This window comes from Monodelphis domestica, chromosome 4, assembly GCF_027887165.1.
Source record: "Monodelphis domestica isolate mMonDom1 chromosome 4, mMonDom1.pri, whole genome shotgun sequence".
NCBI classification, from domain to species: Eukaryota; Metazoa; Chordata; class Mammalia; order Didelphimorphia; family Didelphidae; genus Monodelphis; species Monodelphis domestica.
In genome coordinates this window covers 84782092-84801277 of record NC_077230.1, presented here as the reverse complement: position 1 = coordinate 84801277, position 19186 = coordinate 84782092, and the positions used below count along the sequence as shown (strand labels likewise).

The following is a 19186-nucleotide window of genomic DNA, read 5'->3' as shown; positions in this document are numbered from 1 at the left end:
ATACAACCTACCGTGAACCTTATCCATGCCAAATTATTGCCCAACATTCTTCCCCTCTGCCTCCCCCAACCCTAATCACTCTCCTCAATTGCTGAGAAAGCTCTTGACAGCTCCCCTTCTCCACTAGGTGTTGTCAAACTATAACCTAGACCCAGGCACACATAACAGAAGCACATTATATCCCTGGGAATCCTTGGGGAGGGAAAACCTGCCAATAGTAAGGCCATCTGATGACTTTACCTATCCAGTTGCACTTTTGGTGTGAAGGATAGAAATTCACCTGCTTGGATAACTCCACTAGTCAAATTAATTTTTAAAAAGTAATTACTAACAGTTATTATTTACAAAACCAAACAAAATTAGTTCAGAGGCTGCCTTAGTTTTTCCACCTCAATTCCTACCTGACTTCAACCTATATGTGAATACTGAATACTTAATTACTGAATTTCTGTGACTAGTTTATTTTTCCACTCTATCTCAGCTACACAGAGAGTGGTCACATCTTTGATTTTGCCAAGCTTCACAAGTATTCTCTTTTCATGTTTGTAAGCTCCAAAATTCTTTTATCTGATCATATTATCTAACCCTAGAGGGGTTATCATATAACATTATATATATATATATATATATATATATATAATATATTATTATATAGGGGATGTCATATAACATTATCCAACTCTTAATATCTAACCCCTTTCTTCATTCTCACCATTATTGGCTACATTTCTCCTCCTTTATCTATCTCAATGCCTTAGAGATCTAGTTCCACTCAGTTGTTATGTTGTTCTTTTTCAGTTATGTCCAATTCCTTGTGACCCCATTTGGGGTTTTCTCAGTAGAGATACTAGAGTGGTTTGCCATTTCCTTCTTCAATTCATTTTATAGGAAAGGAAACTGAGGCAAAGAGGGTTAAGTGATTGCCCAGACTCATACAACCAAGAAGTGTCTGAGGCTAGATTTGAACTCAGATGAATCTTCCTGACTTTAGGTCCAGCACTCCCTCCACTGTTCCACCTAACTGCCTGCTACCCTATACCTTGCCAAGTTCCAACCTCGAATTACTCCTGTCATCCTCTGCCTGAACAGAGATGGATAAAGTCACAGAATTTTGTTAACTGGGCTCTCTACAAATTTGTATTGCATACTTTCAAAAGGGCTCTTATGAAAACAAGGTGATCTTTTTACACTTCTCTAAACAATTCACCATCTTACTACAGTAGTTTTTTTCATTTGTTTTCATCTATGAAGCCTTCCTAAAACACCATACATCTTTCCCCATTTTGCCTCATTCTTCACTGAAAAAAACAGATCATTCAGAGATCTTTCCTTTCTCCCTGTCTACTTATGCCTTTTCCTTAACTGTCTTCCATGCTTGGAATGCTCTCCTTCATCTCTATCTCCTGGTTTCACTCAAGTCTCAGCTAAAATACCATTCCTGCAAATGGAATTTCTTGGTCCTCTCCATCTCTCACCTTTGGGACCATTTCTTTGAGAACATTTCTCATTTACACTCACTATGTGTGTGTGTGTGTGTGTGTGTGTACGTATAAACACACACAGACACATATATTGTGATAGAGGCTGACTAGAGAAAAAGTGCCAGACTGAGAGTATGTGAAATTGATCACCTCAATGGGGGAAGGGCCCCAGGAGTAGATTCCTGAGGAGAGAAGACTTTGGTGAGGAGAGCACTGAGGTTCTCTCAGTCTTGAGAAGCTGAAGAGAGAAGGTGGAAAGTTACCCACTTTTCCTGCTGGTGACTGGAAATCTTTCCCCCCAACCTTTCCCAATTGAAGGGACTTTCTGAAGAGAAACTTGTGCAGACTTCACCTCAGCTCCTGTTGCCCAGGGGTGAGTCAACCTGACTTTCTCTCAGGGGACTCAAACTGCCAAGGTCTGAGTTCCCCCCCAAACTTGAGGAGGGAAGAGAAAGGGTTGAGATAGGGACCCCCTTTTCCCACTTTCCTTTTCCCATTCTTACATGCCTGTTATTCCTTTTGTGTTATCTGCCTGAGTTAACATTAAAGTTATCTGTTCCCCAAGATGAGTGTGAGTGAACGGATCAAGGGGAGACCTTTCGGTCTCAAGTAGTGGAGAGGGGACAAGAGGGACAAGAGAGAATTGGGGAGAGTAGCTTTAGCTAAGGAGGGAAGGCAGAAGGGGGGATCTTCAAACCCCCTTTCCTTTCTCTGAACCAACCCATTACATCTGCTGTCTCCCCTGAATCCTGCTTGGTGGAAGAGGGGGTTCTCCTCTTTCCCCCTCTCCATACCGAAAGCCCAAACCCTCCCTTTAGGGGTACATTCCTTTCCCTCTACTTTTTTTTTAAACAATACCTAATGCAAGACAACCCTTTTATACCTCCATGATCAATTCACCATCTCACTACAGTGGCTTAAGTTTTTGTCCAAGAAGTTTTCCTAAATCCCCATTCATCTTCCCCCTCTTTCTTCACTGAAAAAAAAAAAAATTCACAGAGCTTTCTTTTCTCCCCATGTTTTCATCTCCCATTACTCAGATATATTATCCATGCTCCCATATAGCCATTTATCTTGCATGACAGTATTACCAAGTACAAGTATGCTGTCTCTTTCATTAGATTGTAAGCTCCTTGCTGGCAGGGACTATCTTTTTATCTCTAGCACTTAAATAATTGTTCACTGACACATTTTTAAAAATTGAGTAAAAAATACTGGATCGCATTGTTCTTGTCAGACCACATTCCTTACCAAGTCACATGTTTGATTAACCTCCTCTATGATTACGTGGTTGTCAATTGAGCCAATGTTAAATCCTATGCCATGTCACATGTTTATTAGCTACCTCCCACTCCACATTCCTGGAGTCTTCAATAAAAGTTTGGGAACATGTGCAGCACCCTCTCTAACACCATCAAGAGGAGCAAACACGATGCAGCCCATGTTTTTTAACTCCTTGTCTCTGAATCTTTCTTCCTTTACTGCTCTCTCTCTCTCCTTTACCCATTTTCCCTCAGTTTCCATTCTCCTTCTCAGGTGTCCACCCATAAATATATTAATTTGTGCCTGCAGGAAGTTACGCTTTGAATATTTATTGGTCTTTTGCTCCAGTCTTTTCTCAATATATTCTCCACCCCCAAATGAACTTTTAGCTCATACACCTGTCCCTTTCCCAAGACCTCCATCTCATTTCGAAGAAATGAATAAGTTTTATTACCTGTTCTCTGGGACCAAAATTAGTCAGTAAAAGCAGTGTTTTAGTAACACTAGCCTAATAGAAGGATGGATTAGAAAAGGGGAATGGAGTGGGAAGAGACATTTAAGTGTGTGACTATGTGGCAGTGAAAGCCTAGACCTATATATAGGGTGTTTAAAAAGTCTTAGAACAGGAGGCAGATAGGTTGCTCAGGGGATTGAGAAATAGGAGGTTTTGGACTAAAATATTTCCTAACTTTATGACCCTGGGGGGATGGAAGTACTTAACCCCCATTGCCTAGCTTTTACCATTCTTCTGCCTTAGAACCAATATATAATATTGATTCTAAGATGAAAGGTAAGGGGGTTTAAGAAAAAAAAGGCTTAGAGCAGTTTTAACTTTTTAAAGATTAAATAGAATACACCGACTCCCTTATTTGAAGACTTTTGGTATACTGTTCTACTATTCTGAAAAGTTTGGCAACAGAAGGAAGGTTTAACACAGGATAATTCCAGGAGGTAATAGGGTTTAGGCAAACTTAATAGGAGCGAGCTAGACTTCTCCAAGGAATTGGAAAGTTTTAGAAAATTTCAGGCTCTATCAATGGCTTGGTATTATTATTAAAATGAAAACTTTAATGAGCATCAAGGTTTAAAGGCTAACGGATTCCATGTGCTGCATGGCATAAAGGAAAGCTATTTCTGTAACTGTCATTTCACTGTAGAAACACCCCAGAACTCAACATGTAAAATGAGAAAGGTACCTAGGTATATGCAGATCTTAGTTTATGTAATGGGAAATAGAGATTTCACCTCTGAAGAAAACATTTTTTAAAGAAAACTTTATTTTTAAAGGAGATAAAATATCAATTAGAACCCTTGCCCCTGGGTGTTACATTACTAGCAATAACAAATTTTAATTGGTATAAAATAGTTTGAAAATAGTTTTTCAATTATAACATTTGACCATGTAAATGAAACATCATTTTTATAGGGTCAAATTCTGAAACACAATCTTTACTGTCCACAAAGGCATGTAAAATGATATTTTTAAAAAATTGTGAGAAAATGTTACAAAAGTTACTATTTTTATAGGCACCAAAGGAAAGTTGATATTTATATATATATTTTTACATATATATATATAAGCTTAAAACTCCGCATTAAGAAACGATGCCATGCTACATATCAGAACTAACTGCTGCATAATATCTTTTTGATGAATAGTTCTTGAAAACCAAAATCCATATTTGTATCAGCCATGTTCCTCACTTTAAAAGTGAGCAAATTAAGAAATTATGCAAAAGAAAAAAAGAGTAGAAATATTGATACTGTGATGACAGACAAGGGGATAAATGGATCTTCTCAGTTTGTATAAAATTAACATTGTCATCTTTCCTTCTTTCCTCCTCTTTTTCGTTTTGGCACACTGAAGTCAAATTCCTATCCTTGTCCTGATTTGTGTGAGATGAGTATTTTCTTTAGCCTAAATATTGGGAAATATTTTGAAAAATACATTCTCTAATCTGGCCAACATGGAAGACACAGGAGAAGTTTCATGCAAATAGGTCCTCAAACATACGCTGTCCCATTGCAATATAGACTTCTTTCTCTTCTGGAGTCATTTGTGCCACTAACTCAGGTCGCTGGCTCACTTCACTGTAGGAGAATGAACGCCCAGCTACCATGACAACTGGGTCATCTGCCACCTCCTCAAACTCCTCTTCTTCTTCCTCGTCCTCCTGGTACATTGAGACAGCTGCAGATGGACGGGGTGGAGAGTCTTCATCTGATTCACTTGTTTCACTATCTGAGTCACTGCCATTTGCAGTAGTTATAGGGGCAGCTGTCCCAACTGAGCCAACTGCTGCTGAAGGCGTCTTCTTCTCATGAATGAGGAGGGCCCGCATGACCTCTTCATTATCATCCAGCGCCATCCTGCCTTCTTCCCGTTCCTGAAAAGCATCTAAGTCTAATCCACCTTGAAAAAAGAAAACATAAAAAATAAGGACCTTTAGAAATCCCTGGCACACCCACTCCCCACAGGATGAATCTGGAACCTGTCAATTGCTTTCTGAAGGGGAGGCAGCAGTCTATAAATGGAGAGGAGGCTCCATATTTGTCCAGGACTAAACAATACCTATTAGGGAAGCATCCAGAGTTTCCCCTACAACAGAAGGTGCTTCCAAATGCTATAGCATCACCAGCAGAGCTTTCCTCACCATCCTGTCACTTTGTGAATTTTCCTGTGCAAATATTTTGCTTCATTAATGATGAAAATTCTTCTTATGATTAAGTTTGAATAGGAAGACACTTGCACTATACTTTAGATATTGCTAATAAATAAATAATAATAAGTAATAAAATTACTTAATGAGAAAGCTGATACCAAGACAGCTCATAAATGGTTGACTGGTTGAAAATTAGAAATGTACATCAAAAGGTCTTGATTTATCTTTCATAGACTTAAAAATAGGTCACTTTTCTGACACCACTAGTGCCTAACACATAATTACTTTCCTTTCAAAATGTGGTTATGGCTAGGATGTACTAGTTTCTGAACATTACCTGGTATGCTGCATGTAAATGGGCAGCCATCTGTACAGTATGATTTGAGGGGTGCTCTCGCATCCTACAGGATGCAGCCCTCTCCCTCCTGGAGCAAAATTTTCTTTATCGGGTTTGTCCAACAGGGATAAGCCCATGTAAAAAATACTTAATACGCAGGAGGGCTGTGGCCAAAGGGCCACCTTCTCTCATGATCACATCAGTACAGATTAATTTCTCATACTGATCAGTTGCCTGGGTGGGCATTTTGGGAAGCAGCTGAGTAGGTGCTAGATTGTGGGGATCCCCTGAAGGAATGTGGCACTACATACAAACATCACCTAAAATCTGGCCTGGTCACAGTCCTTAGTGTTATGGCTGGCCTGATCAGCAGGAATGACAGTTAGCTGGAATGAAGTAGAACTGTGGTTGTCAAGGGAACCCTTTTCTGACTGAAATGAGAGCACTGGGGAGCCACACCACGGAGGACATTACCTGCTGCCCAGACACACACCGTTCTACCCTCACCTATACTATAAAGAATGGGGCAGAATAGGAAGAGGGTCAGAGGGACAGAAGAGGGAGGTAATTTTTAGTTGCTTATAAGATTCTCATGAAAAGAAAACCCAGTGTTGGAATAATAGTGGAGTCAAGTGGAATGCTGCCAGGGCTACAGAAAGACTGTCTCAGGCCTGCTTTTTTGGGGATACCTTACAGATAGGTGCTGTCTCATTCCCATAGGAAGGAGCAGATCAACCACCCCAAGTCCAATGAACAATAGTGACTTTAGATTTGGTTATCAGGGTCTGTTGTATGGCAAGGAGAGGAATTGAGCATTTATTTATTAGCACTGTACAGTCAACAAAGCTCTTTATTCTCTTGTTTGATCCTCAACACAACACTGTGAGGTGATACTGTTATCCTCTTTTTACAAGTGAGGAAACTGAGGCTGACAGAGGTGAAGGGACTTGCCAAGAGTCACACAGCTAGTATGTGACTGAGGCAGGATTTGAACTCAGAACTTTATAACTCCAGAACCAGAACTTTTTCCACCATGCCACCTAGCTTCTACTAAACATATATCCCACTTAGAAATTACTATGTGAAATTCCCCAAAGAAAGAAGCATCTGCTCTCCATCTCTGAGCCCCATTTCCATGATGTCTCTCTTCAGCTGTGCGCTGTCCTGTCTTGTACACAAAGAATGGAACACAAGACACCTAGTGGTGCAGCAGATACAGTGCTGGACCTGGAGACAGGAAGAGCTGAATTCAAATCCAACCTCAAAAACAGACTAGCAATGTGGCCTTAGCAAAATTTCTGTCTGCCTCAATTTCTTCATCCATAACATGGGGTAACAGAACCTACCTTCCAAGGTAATTGTGAGGATGAAATGAGATAACATAGATAAAATGCTTTGAAGCTTTAAAGCACCATATAAATACTAGCTATTGTTATGAAAAAAAATTAAAAAGTGATTCCAAAAGAAGTCAATGGGTGGCAAATAATTTTAGGAGGCTCTGAGCAAGGAAAAAAATGTTTCTGGTACTATCACCCACAATTAAAAGAAAAACATGTCAGATCAACCTCAAGGATATGGGGGGGGGTGGGGTGGGTGTCTCATCTCTAAAACTGGAAATGATATTTTAAAAAGAGAATTAAATAACCCTACTTGCTATATACCAGCTTTCTTCTGGGGAGTACTATACCATTCCCGAAAGGTGTCTTGTTCTCTCATAACATTTCTCACTTCCTAGTACAATGAGGGTTAATTTGAAAAGCATATGGCAGTCAAAGACGGAACTGTAGGAATCTAATTGCAGATCAAAGCACAGCATCCTTTTCTTTATTTCCTTCATGAATTTTCTACTGTATATGTGATATGTGTCTTCAGTCATAATATGGGGAATATGGAAATATGTATGGCATGAATTGCTCTGCTATAACCTGTATTAGACTATTTATTGCTTTGGGGAGAAGGAAAGGGAGGGAGAGAATCTGAATCGCAAAATGTTGGAAAGCAACTGTCAAAAAGTAATTGGAAAAAAACCCCCAACAACCTAACAGTACACGATAGGTGACAGATGAGGCCATATGAGGGTCCTGGCAGAACATTCTCAGCCACCTCTAAGACAGAGCCATTTCAGCCTCTCACCTTCCTTCATCTCCTCCGAGTCATAGGCTCCCTGGACTGTGCTCTCTCTCAGCCAAATAGGCCTCTCTTTGCTGGATTTCCCTTCAGCCGCTGAGCGATGAAGATCGTCTTGGTCCTCCATGCTGATGACAACATTCTGAGTGTACAAATCCTCATAGGATGGGCCCTTGGTACTCCAAGCTTCCCGGTGATGTCCACCTGCAAGTCCAGCAGCTCCAGCAGCAGCAGCACGTTCCTTGCTATGCAAAATCAAAGAGAAAAAGTGTAAAAAAAAAAAGTATAACCATTGATTGGGGAGAGGAATGAAAGAGCTAGGTATCTCCTGTTAAGGCTGGGGATCAGCTTCTATATAGTGCTTTAATGACAATAGATTATGCCTGTCAGGTGGGTCAAAGACAGGGCCCAGGGACTATTCAGAGCTGGGTCTTTACTGGATCTCTGATACAACCCTTGTTCCACTTTGGGGGGGGGGGGGGGGAAGGAATAGATTCATCCTACTGATTTTCCATTGCTTTCAGCATCCAAAAAGACAACTATTAGAAGTCCAGGGTAGCCTGAACCTAAGATCCACTATACTGATGACCCTAAAGAGGAAAACACAGTTTTAACTCAGTGTCTTAGTATACAAAGAAACCAGAGCCGTTTACTCATTTAGTGAGGTATGAAAGCTGACTAGAACACATCATGAGTTACCGCGTATCTTGGTTCATTACTTTGGACTTCTCTTTCACTCTTCCACCTCTTGCCACCTAGCCAATCAGTTGCCAAATCCTACTGTCTCTAACTCTGTAATCTCTCTCCAATGTGGATCCTCCTCTCTATTCTCACTATGACCATACTAGCTCAGGATCTCTTTTTTTCTGACTTGGAATACTGGATAGCTTAAATGATGTTTACACATCCGATCTCTCTATACCATGTCTAATCCATTTTCCAGATTGCTTCCTGAGTAACATTCCTAATCCAGTGCCACAGGCATGTCATGTCTATCTTTAAACACTTACAGTCAGTTCAAGTGTCTCAAAAATAAAATAAAATCTCCCGATTGTAGCAACTACCTGCTTGGTCTTATCTCATACTGGTGACCTCCAATCTATTTTAAAAAAAAACTTCTTAGTAACAACTCTAAGACAGAAAGGCAAGGGCTAGGCAAATGGGGTTAAGTGATTCACTCAGGATCACACAACTAAGAAGTGTCTGAGGCCAGACCAGAGCCTCCTGACTATAGGCCTGGCTCTCTATCCACTGAGTCACCTAGCTACCTACCTCCTCCATTTACTTTTTTTAGTTGCTTATCCCCCCCCCCCTTTTTTGGTTACCATTTATTTCTATATAACATAATGTTACATAACAACAATACATATTTTTGTTATAAATATGTAATAAATTATAATCTACGTATCCAAAAGAAACAAATTCACATGCCCAAAAAAATCTGCCTCATTGAGCTATTTTTTCAATGAAATTTTATCTTTACAGTGTTATGTAAATTCCTTCAATGTATTCTACATTCTAATTAAACAGATCTAATTTCTACCCTCCAGTCTTCATACCTTTCCTTGCTCATTCTGCCACATTCCTCTTCTCCATCTCCAAGATCCTCCTTTCCTTTGGGCCAAATTCAGATGCTCCTTCTTCTCTGAAGTGCTGTTCCTTAACACCACATCCTCCCTGGTTCCACAACTCCCAGTGGCTTGAGCTTTTACTCAAATTCTTATGGCACTTTACTAGCACCTCACTTGCATTTGTCTCGCTTTCTCTTGTACCAACTGACTGGATTGTGCCCCCCCCCCCCCTTTTGGTTTAAGTTCCTTGGGCACCTACTCCAGCAAGCCCTTCAAATAGTAGCTACTCAATGAATGCTTATCAAATTGAATGCTGCCACGGCAAAGAGCAGCAACTGATTTTATAAGATATTTAAGCACAGATTAGAGATGAAGGAAATCTTCCAGTGTAAGTGAGCTTCCTGATATGCTTTATTATGAGATAACAGCAGCTAGGTGGCAAAGTGGATAGAATGTTCGGCCTGGCGTCAGGAAGATCTGTGTTCAGCTCTGGCCTCAGATACTTCCTAGTTGTGTGACCCTGATAAAGTCATTTAATCCTGCTTGCCTCCATTTCCTCAGTCTCCCTCCCTGCCAATATTGACTTCCCTCTACCCATTTCCCTGTTGCTTTAGAGAGCAATGCTGTCTTTCTAGTCACCCAGCTTTTCATCCTTCTTTATCTATCTCAACTCTTTACTCTTACTCCTGTATAACTGAAAATCTGTTACCCTAAAAAAGAACTATATTTCCCGGGAGCCCACTGACTTTCTGTCCTTACACATTTCCTGTAGTCAGGGGATATTAGGCAGGGATGTGGAGGGTCCCATCTCTCTTTTTGTCATGATGCAGTGAACATAATGGGCTAATCAGTCATAGGCATGTGGTCTTTATTTTTGTATCCTCTTTATTCCTTGATTTCTAATGATCATTAAAAAGAACTACATTGCTCACTGTCTTCTTGTCCTTACATACTTCCTGTAGACAGGAGATATTAGTTGGGGATGTGAAGGGTCCTGCTTTCTCTTTTTGGCCCTGTCTGGGAGCATGGCAGTGGTGAGTGGGGATTTTGAAATGGCTAATCAGCCATGGGCACGTGGTCTTTATTTTGTATCTTCTTTATCCCTTGATTTCTAATGATCATTAATAAATCTCCTAAAATATAATATTTTATTATTTGAGATTTAATTTTAATTTTTACAATCCAGATGTGCAATCCATTGCCAAGTCTACTAGTCATTTATACCTTGACAACATCTCACTCATATTCCCTTTTCTCTACTAAAAAAGCCACCAATCTAATCCAAGCCTTCATCAGCTCTTGTCTCACTATTGTAATAGCCTAACTTGTCTCCCTATCTCAAGTCTCTTCTTGTTCCAGGCCATCATCTAACTACCTCCAGGATCAAATGTAAAGTCCTCTGGCATTGAAAGCTCTTTATAACCTGGCCCTTCCTATCTTCTTATATATTCTTTGTCTCCACATATTCAATAGTCTAGCCATAACAGCTTACTTGTTGGTCTTCACAACAAGGCTGTGTCTGCTGCCTTCATTCCTTGATCCTAGTTGCCTCCCATGTCTAGAATATTTTCTTTCTTTACTTCTGACTCAGAATCACCAGCTTCTTTTAAGACCCAGCCTAAGAGCTACCATGTTCTTCAGTAAGCTTTCCCATCCCTGGCCCAGCTGCTAGTGTTTTCTCTATGGTTACTGTTCTGTATATGCTATTTCTACCATTAGCATGTAAGCTCTTCAAGGATAGGAACTGTCCTTGACCTTATTTGAAGGCACTGGGAAGAAACCAAGTAGGAAGAGGTTGAAGGTTAGAGAAACAGTGCCCACGGGGAAAATTTGTTGGAAAAGATGGGACACAAGTTAACTGGCATATTTAGAGGGGTTGTCCTTGATAAGAAGAAGGACAATCGCACTATGGAAGGCTGAGGAAAAGGAGAGAGTGGGGGAGGAAGTAAGAGAAGTGGAGGAGAGGCACTCACAGTGAAAAGTTTCCATTTTATCAGTAAATGAAGAGGTGAGGTCTTTAGCTAAAATAGTAGAAGTAGTAGTGTGGGAAGTTTAAGGAAAGAAGAGAGATAGGGAATAAACTGAGGAGGAATAAAAAGGTTTCCTTGCTCTAGTCAAGGCCTAGTTGAAGTCAGGGAAGAAATTTATGATTTACCTCATCAGTATGTTTGTGCAAACTCCTCTAACACTAGTCAGTAGCACATAGGGAGAAGCAAAGGCAGTAGAGGGTAGGAATAATCTAGGCCTGGGGTTTGGTTAGGAATAAACGGCCAATGGAAAAAAAGGAGGGGAGATGTTCAAGATCAGAAGTCAGGGTGGAGGGAACTAATTGATTATATGGCCAAGACTGAGGAGGAAAGAAAGTGAAGTCAGAGCAAGAATAATGCCCTAAACACGTATGAAGGAACAGAAAAATTAGAATTTGTGATGAAGGTGAAAAATAAGGTTAGAAAGGGTGAGGTATAAGAAGAGATGGAATGAGAAGTTACACTCCAACTGCTTTATGCTTATTTTCTTGTTATCTTCTCCCCCAGACACTGATGGAGACTCCCTCAGGACTCTGAACCCAAGAGCCATGGGAATAGCAGTCCCCATGCCTCCCACCCTAAATTACAAGATCTGCTTCAAGTCCATAAACTCTACAGCAATTGTTGAGCAAAGGGATCATTGAGAAGGGGCTTACTTTTCAGATGACTAACTTCTGACTAATGGCCACCAACAGTCACATAGGCAGGTATAGGAACCCTGGAAGTGGGAGCATATCTAGACCACTGAAGTCCAGTTCTCACAGCCATCATCCAGGGACGGCAAGTCCTCTGAGGAAGGGGCCAGTCATCCCTGCCAACTGTTACCCACAAGGCAGTCAAGCCAATCTAGCTGAAGCATCAAAACACAATGAGGAAGACACAAGAGGAAGTATGTGCTAAGAAAGCCAAACCACTAACACTATGATTACCTTTCTCCTCAAATCCTGATAGATTAGATAGGCAGCCCAGAGTCCTAAACCCAAAAGCTTTGAAAAGAATGGTTCTAGCCCCTAGCCATCACCTCAGGAGGGTGATCAACCCTTACAGAAGTGCAGCCTGGCAATTGCTTCTGCAGGTGCTACAGCCACAGCTACTGAAGACACAGAAAAGAAAGTTCCTATCACCAAAGTCCTGGCACTATCAAATGGTTCAACATCAGAAGCTGATAGGATTTTCAGTGAAAATTACATTAAAGAAGAGGCATTACCATTTACTTTGTGGCTGTACCCTATAAACCATAAGAGCACTGTCCACTGGACTTACCCGAGTTATCTCCATCAGAAGGTGAGAGCCCTAAGAGTAGAGCCTGTCTTTTCTTTTGTATCTTAAGTACTTAGCACAAAGGAAGTGCTTCAACAATGTTTTATTTCATTTAATTGTTCATTCCAAACAAAGTACAAAGAATATGATTTTGCCTTTTCTTGATAACTCTAGTACTTACCCCTTGCATATTCCAATCATCTCTAACCCTCCTTGACATTCTCCCCCCCAACATTGATAGCTCTATTAATAGTGCCTCCATCATGCCCTTTGTAATTCCAATTTCTCTCCTTTGTACTCCCTCACCCTACCCAGTCTTCCCACATCCTTGATCTTCCTCCCCCTTCTGGACTTAACTTGATATTACTTCTTTTGTGGATATTGCTTGTTTCAACCCTCCTTGAGCCCCAGGGCTAGAAAGAGTTAAATCCCCTAAGACCCCCAATGTAGTTTCTAAACCACTATTCTGATTACATAACCACCTCTCTGCTTCTGAAATTTACACCACCAGATTACAGTACACTATTACCAAAAAAAAAATCACCTGGCTTCCTTAATGATGCTCAAGTACTTGGATCCCAGTCTAGCTCACCATGATCATTCTTTATGGCTATTATCCACAATGATCCTAGTTCCTCAAAGTCCTCAAATCCAATTTTTTGGATTTCATGGCCTTCATGTTTTCCTACACTTTGCCTACCCACGAACATACCTACAACCTGAACTTTATCATACCCCAAGAGAAAGAATTCTACTCTATGACCACAACTAGCTATCTTTCTCCTTCTAACGCCAATAAAACTTGGCTTTTAATATGTCAACAAAGAAGACCAACAATGTCAAACTCTGCAGAGGGTTTCAAGGATAAAAGCTAAGGAAAGAACTCTTAAGTTCAGTGATTGTGATCTGGTCCTTTACCTTCCCTTTAGTCTATAAGTCTGCTAGCTCTGCTGGTGTCAGCTGCCATCCTATCCATTCATCCTGAACTTGATGCTCAGTGATTATCTAACTCAGCCTACTTCTGTTGCTGGGCTTCAGATGGCTGTATCTTCTTTGAGAAGATCCCAAAGTCACAAGAAAACAGTATATTTCTTTCTGTGGTGAACTTAAGGAAATTAGCACCTGGAGATTTTGTCAGATAGTTAATCAAAGCCACAATTCTCTTGAGTTAGGGAAATCAGTTAGCAATACACTGCTAACCCCTAATGGAAAGTCTCTTAGAAATGCAGGAAGCCAGACTCAATGTGAACATACATTTGGGAAGGGGATTGTCCTCATAACCCACCTCTGTTTTAGGGCTGGGATTTCCGTGGGTTCTGGCTCAAGGATTTCATAGGCCAAGTTAACATCCTCAGTCTCTCGTAGCAGTGCATAAATGGGCTCGATCTGTTCATTAAACCTTGCCACAACTGTGCGAGCATCTTTTTTGGGCATTGCTGACTCATCCTCCTCCACTTCTGCTTCACAAAAGGTACAACGGAAAGTTCCTACACAGACAACAAAAGCTTGTGATTAGTGAACTAGAGACACCCAATCAATCACTGTGGTAACATTTTCAAAAAAAGCAAATATTTGGGTTCATTTTAAACTAAAAACCAAATTCCACCCTCAATATCCCTTCTTCCCAGACATTCATTCTACAGGTAGTATTTATCTACACAAAGAAAGGTCACATGCTAATAGACAAAGACTTGACTGGAAGAGGCAAAATACTTTATAGGAATTTTGCTGTTGTTTAGTCCTTTTCAATCACTTCCAACTCTTTGTGACCCCTTTTGGGATTTTCTTGATATAGGTACCAGAATGGTTTGCCATTTCCTTTTTCAGCTCATTTTGCAGATGCGGAAACTGAGGCAAATAGGATTAAGTGACTTGCCCAAGAACACATAGCTCATATCTAAAGGCAGATTTGAATTCTTTCTGCCTCTAGGTGAGCATTCTACCCACTGTGCCACCTACATGCCCATTATATAGGACAATAGTAGATTTTTTATTTCTTTTCTTCAAGTCCTTTCCACTTACATTGGCTATTTTTTTTAAGTGTCAACACAAGGTCTCTGACAAATTAACTTCATTAGTATTAACATACAGAGTATTGCACCAGGGAGGTTCTTCTGACTGTGATAACAAAGATGAATCAGACCAAGACTGCATCCTTTTGGAACTCTAAACTGAAAAGGATAGATACCACACATGCAGGGAACCAGGACTCAAAATAGCAAGTCAGAATATGGTGGTTGTTTTTTAAAAAGTACTTTGATGGCTCACAGTGTAGGATCAAAGCTGAGCACTTAAGAAAACAACTGTTTCCTTAAATTCTCAAGAAGTCTGAAGCCAATTCTCTTCATTATTTATACCTTTCTGCTTATTGCAGTATTTTATTAAAACCTCCTCTAAGTCTTAGATAGTTTTTCATTTCAATAAATTCTTCACACATAATTCTCTAATCCTAATTTTAGACACACATACTCCTCACCTCCCATTTGTGTGGTTAGTTAAGAAGCAAATGCTATATCATTCTGTTCACTTTTAACAATAAGGAAGTTCCAATGAATAAATTCAATGAATTATCTAAATGTGTCAACATCTGGCTCTTTCAAAGGAACTTTCTCACCACCACACATTTAGTGTGTTTGTAGAGGAAACCAAAAGGTCATAAGCTAATACAGTTTGAGAGTGTTTGAAAGCTGGTGGTGACCACACATGAAACAAGAAGTAGTAAAATCACCTCACTGGGGACCAATGCCCAAGTGCCTCAGATTTCATGATTTATCACTGTCCTGTGTTTAGATCCTAAAGTAGGCTATATTTGAGTAAAAGCAGAGTTCTGGTATAATTAGTGAAGGGAGTGCTAGACTGAAATCAGGTGACCCAAACCAACATTTAAGTCTGGGCTCAAACCCTAACTTTTGTGTGACTGTAAGCAACTCACTTCCATTTTTTGATCTGTAAAATGAGGGAGGTGGTCTAGATCTTGGTCTCTCCTAGCTCGACAAGTCTATTCATTATAAAGTTAGATCAATTGCTTGGGGGGCGGGGGGGGCGGCAGTATTTTTTTTTGAAAAATTTTAATTGATTTAGAATATTTTTCCATGGTTACAAGATTCATGTTTTCCCCCTCCCCTCCCCCCAAGCCTCTCCTGGAGCCAACGAGCAATTCCACTGGGTTTAACATGTATCATTGATCAAGACCCATTTCCATATTATTAATATTTGCACTAGGGTGATCATTTAGAGTCAACATCCCCAATCCTATTCCCATCGAACCATGTGATCAAGCAGTTGTTTTTCTTCTGTGTTTCTACTCCTACAGTTCTTTCTCTGGATATGGATAGTGTTTTTTCTCATAAGTCTCTCAGAATTGTCTTGGATCATTGCATTGCTGCTAGTAGAGAAGTCTATTACATTCGATTGTGCCACAGTGTATCAGTCTCTGTGTACAATGTTCTCCTGGTTTTGCTCCTTTCACTCTGCATCAATTCCTGGAGGTCGTTCCAGTTCACATGGAATTCCTCCACTTTTTATTATTCCTTTGAGCACAATAGTATTCCATCACCAACAGATACCACAATTTGTTCAGCCATTTCCCAATTGGAGGGCATCCCCTCATTTTCCAATTTTTTTACCACCACAAATGGCGAGGCTATGCATATTCTTGTATAAGTCTTTTTCCTTATTATCTCTTTGGGGTACAAACCCAGCAGTGCTATGGATGGATCAAAGGATCTTTTATCACCCATTGGGTATAGTTCCAAATTGCCTTCCAGAATGGTTGGATCAATTCACAATTCCACCAGCAATGCAATAGTGTCCCAATTGTGCCACATCCCCTCCAACATTTATTACTTTCCTTTGCTGTCATGCTAGCCAATCTGCTAGGTATAAGGTGATACCTCAGAGTTGTTTTGATTTGCATTTTGCTGATTTAGAATACTTTTTCATGTGCTTATAAATAGTTTTGATTTCTTTATCTGAAAATTGCCTATTCATGTCCCTTGCCCATTTATCAATTGGGGAACGGCTTGATTTTTTTTGTACAATTAATTTGGCTCCTTATAAATTTGAGTTATTAGACCTGTCAGAGGTTTTTGTTATAAAGATTTTCCCCCACTGTGTTGCTTCCCTTTTAATTTTGGTTGCATTGGTTTTGTTTATACAAAACCTTTTTAATTTAATTTAATCAAAATTACTTATTTTACATTTTGTAATTTTTTCTAAGTCTTGCTTGGTCTTAAAATCTTCCCTTTCCCAAAGAACTTACAGGTACACTATTCTGCGTTCACCTAATTTACTTATAGTTTCCTTCTTTATATTCAAGTCATTCACCCATTCTGAGTTTATCTTGGTGTAGGGTATTAGATGTTGATCTAAACGTAATCTCTCCCATACTGTTTTCCAATTTTCTCAGCAGTTTTTGTCGAATAGTGGATTTTGGTCCCAAAAGCTGGGGTCTTTGGGTTTATCATAGACTGTCTTGCTGAGGTCACTTATCCCAAGTCTATTCCACTGATCCTCCTTTCTGTCTCTTAGTTCAGATTGTTTTGATGATCGCTGATTTATAGTACAGTTTGAGATCTGGGACTGCTAGGGCACCTTCCTTGACATTTTTTTCGTTATTTCCTTTGATATTCTTGATCTTTTGTTCTTCCAAATATTGTTATTGTTTTTTCTAATTCAGTAAAAAAAGTTTCTTGGTAGTTTGATGGGTATGGCACTAAATAAGTAAATTCATTTGGGTAGAATTGTCATTTTTATTATGTTAGCTTGTCCTGGGGTCAGTATTTTATTTTATTATTTTTATTTTTTTAAATAGAATTTGGGGTCAGTATTTTAGATGACATAATAATGGAATAAAGTAGCTCTATAATCTACCTTTCCCTTATAACAACATAAAAGCCAATGTCTCAAGTCAAGTTCTCCAAATTTTTCATTGAAATTGATTTGATTATTGCTACTGACATGAATAAGTGAAAAGAACTAAGACTGCAAACCCTTGCAAAGGATATATACTCTCTTAAATATAAAAGATACATATCCTGTTGATAGATTTTTAATAGTAAAAAATGGCTAACTTATTCTCCATAATTTAAGGAAAACACTAAGAACATTGTAAAACCTATCTTAAAACAACATTTATTCACACCCAATCTCCATCTTCAGATCATTCCAATCCTTCATTCTTTATGTACAATCTGTCATTAAATCCTGTTATTTGTAGCCATTTCCCACTACTACAGCCACCACTTGTCCTGGCCCACATTATCTGTTGCCTAATTCCAACCTAGCTCCAGTCTCTTCCTACTCCCATCCATCCTACACAGTCATAAGACTGATCCTCCTAAAGCACTGCTTTCAAATATCACCCACCCCTCCTACTTGAGCCCACTTAGTTTGTACATAAGTATAGGCTCACATCCAAACTCTTTTCCCTGGCACTCAAGGGTCTCTATCATATGGTCTATTCTACCTAGCTAAAAATAGTGGTTGTAATCACCAAATAACTATTCTCTCCAGCCAGGACAGTTGCCTCATTGCCTCTTGCTCTCATTCCCACCTCCAAGTCTTTCTTCATATATTGTTTCTCCTCCAGAAATGACAATGCCTTTTCTCTCTTTTTCAAATTTGTCCTTTTACAGCCATTTCAAAAGTAAGCTCTCCTATTAACACCTTCAATAATTTTACTTGATTATTGAGTCTCGTATCATCTGCATAACATTTGCACATGTCAAAATATTCAATTGAATAGCATATGACATAGTGGAATAAGGACTTTATGTACCATGTGCTATATGTTCTGCAGCACAGCTAAGTCACTGATATATAGAATCAATGTAATTATTTTCTGGCAATCCTAATATTTGTCATATTCCATCTTTGTGAACTTTGTTATCCAGATTGGTATGATATAGAACTTATTCATTGTTATGGGCCTATATATCTTTTGGAATATAATATTCCATGCTTTCTGCTCCCCTAGAGTGATAGTTACTAAATTTTTGTTATCAGGATGGTAATTTCTTGGTATACAAACTCTTTTGACTGATTGTATCTTCTTTTTGACCTGGAATCTGTGTTTTGGTTATAATGTCCCTAGAAATTTACAGTTTAATATTTGAAGAATAACTTATGAATGGCTACCTCCAGAGAAAAACTTGATAAACAGGAGCACAAAAGACATAGTTTTTATATACTTTTTTTGGCCAAGTGATGTTTCTCTAGTGTGGAAAGGAAGAGAGGGAGAGAGATATCCAGAAAAAAATAATGTCTTTTAATTAATTTAGGATATTTTTCCATGGTTACATGATTAATGTTTTTTCCCCTCTCCCTTCCTGGAGCCAACAAGCAATTACACTGAGTTTTACATGTATCATTGTTCAAAGTCTATTTCCATATTATTAATATTTGCAATACTGATCATTAAAAGTCAACATCCCAAATCATATTCCCATTGAACCAT

The 19186-nt window shown here is 39.4% G+C and overlaps 1 protein-coding gene across 2 annotated transcripts in view; it reads right to left on the bottom strand.

Moving 5' to 3' along the window:
• Nucleotides 1-4378: 4378 nt before the first annotated feature.
• Nucleotides 4379-19186, bottom strand: part of GTF2E1 (general transcription factor IIE subunit 1) — a 28398-nt gene continuing 13590 nt past the window's right edge. For both annotated transcript variants that reach the window (XM_007493753.3, XM_001371001.5), the window contains exons 3-5: nucleotides 14015-14216; nucleotides 7878-8116; nucleotides 4379-5157 (exon numbers count right to left, since the gene is read on the bottom strand). In XM_007493753.3, the coding sequence (XP_007493815.1) occupies nucleotides 4733-5157; nucleotides 7878-8116; nucleotides 14015-14216 (866 nt within the window). In that variant the 3' untranslated portion in view covers nucleotides 4379-4732. The remainder of the gene's footprint in view (nucleotides 5158-7877; nucleotides 8117-14014; nucleotides 14217-19186) is intronic.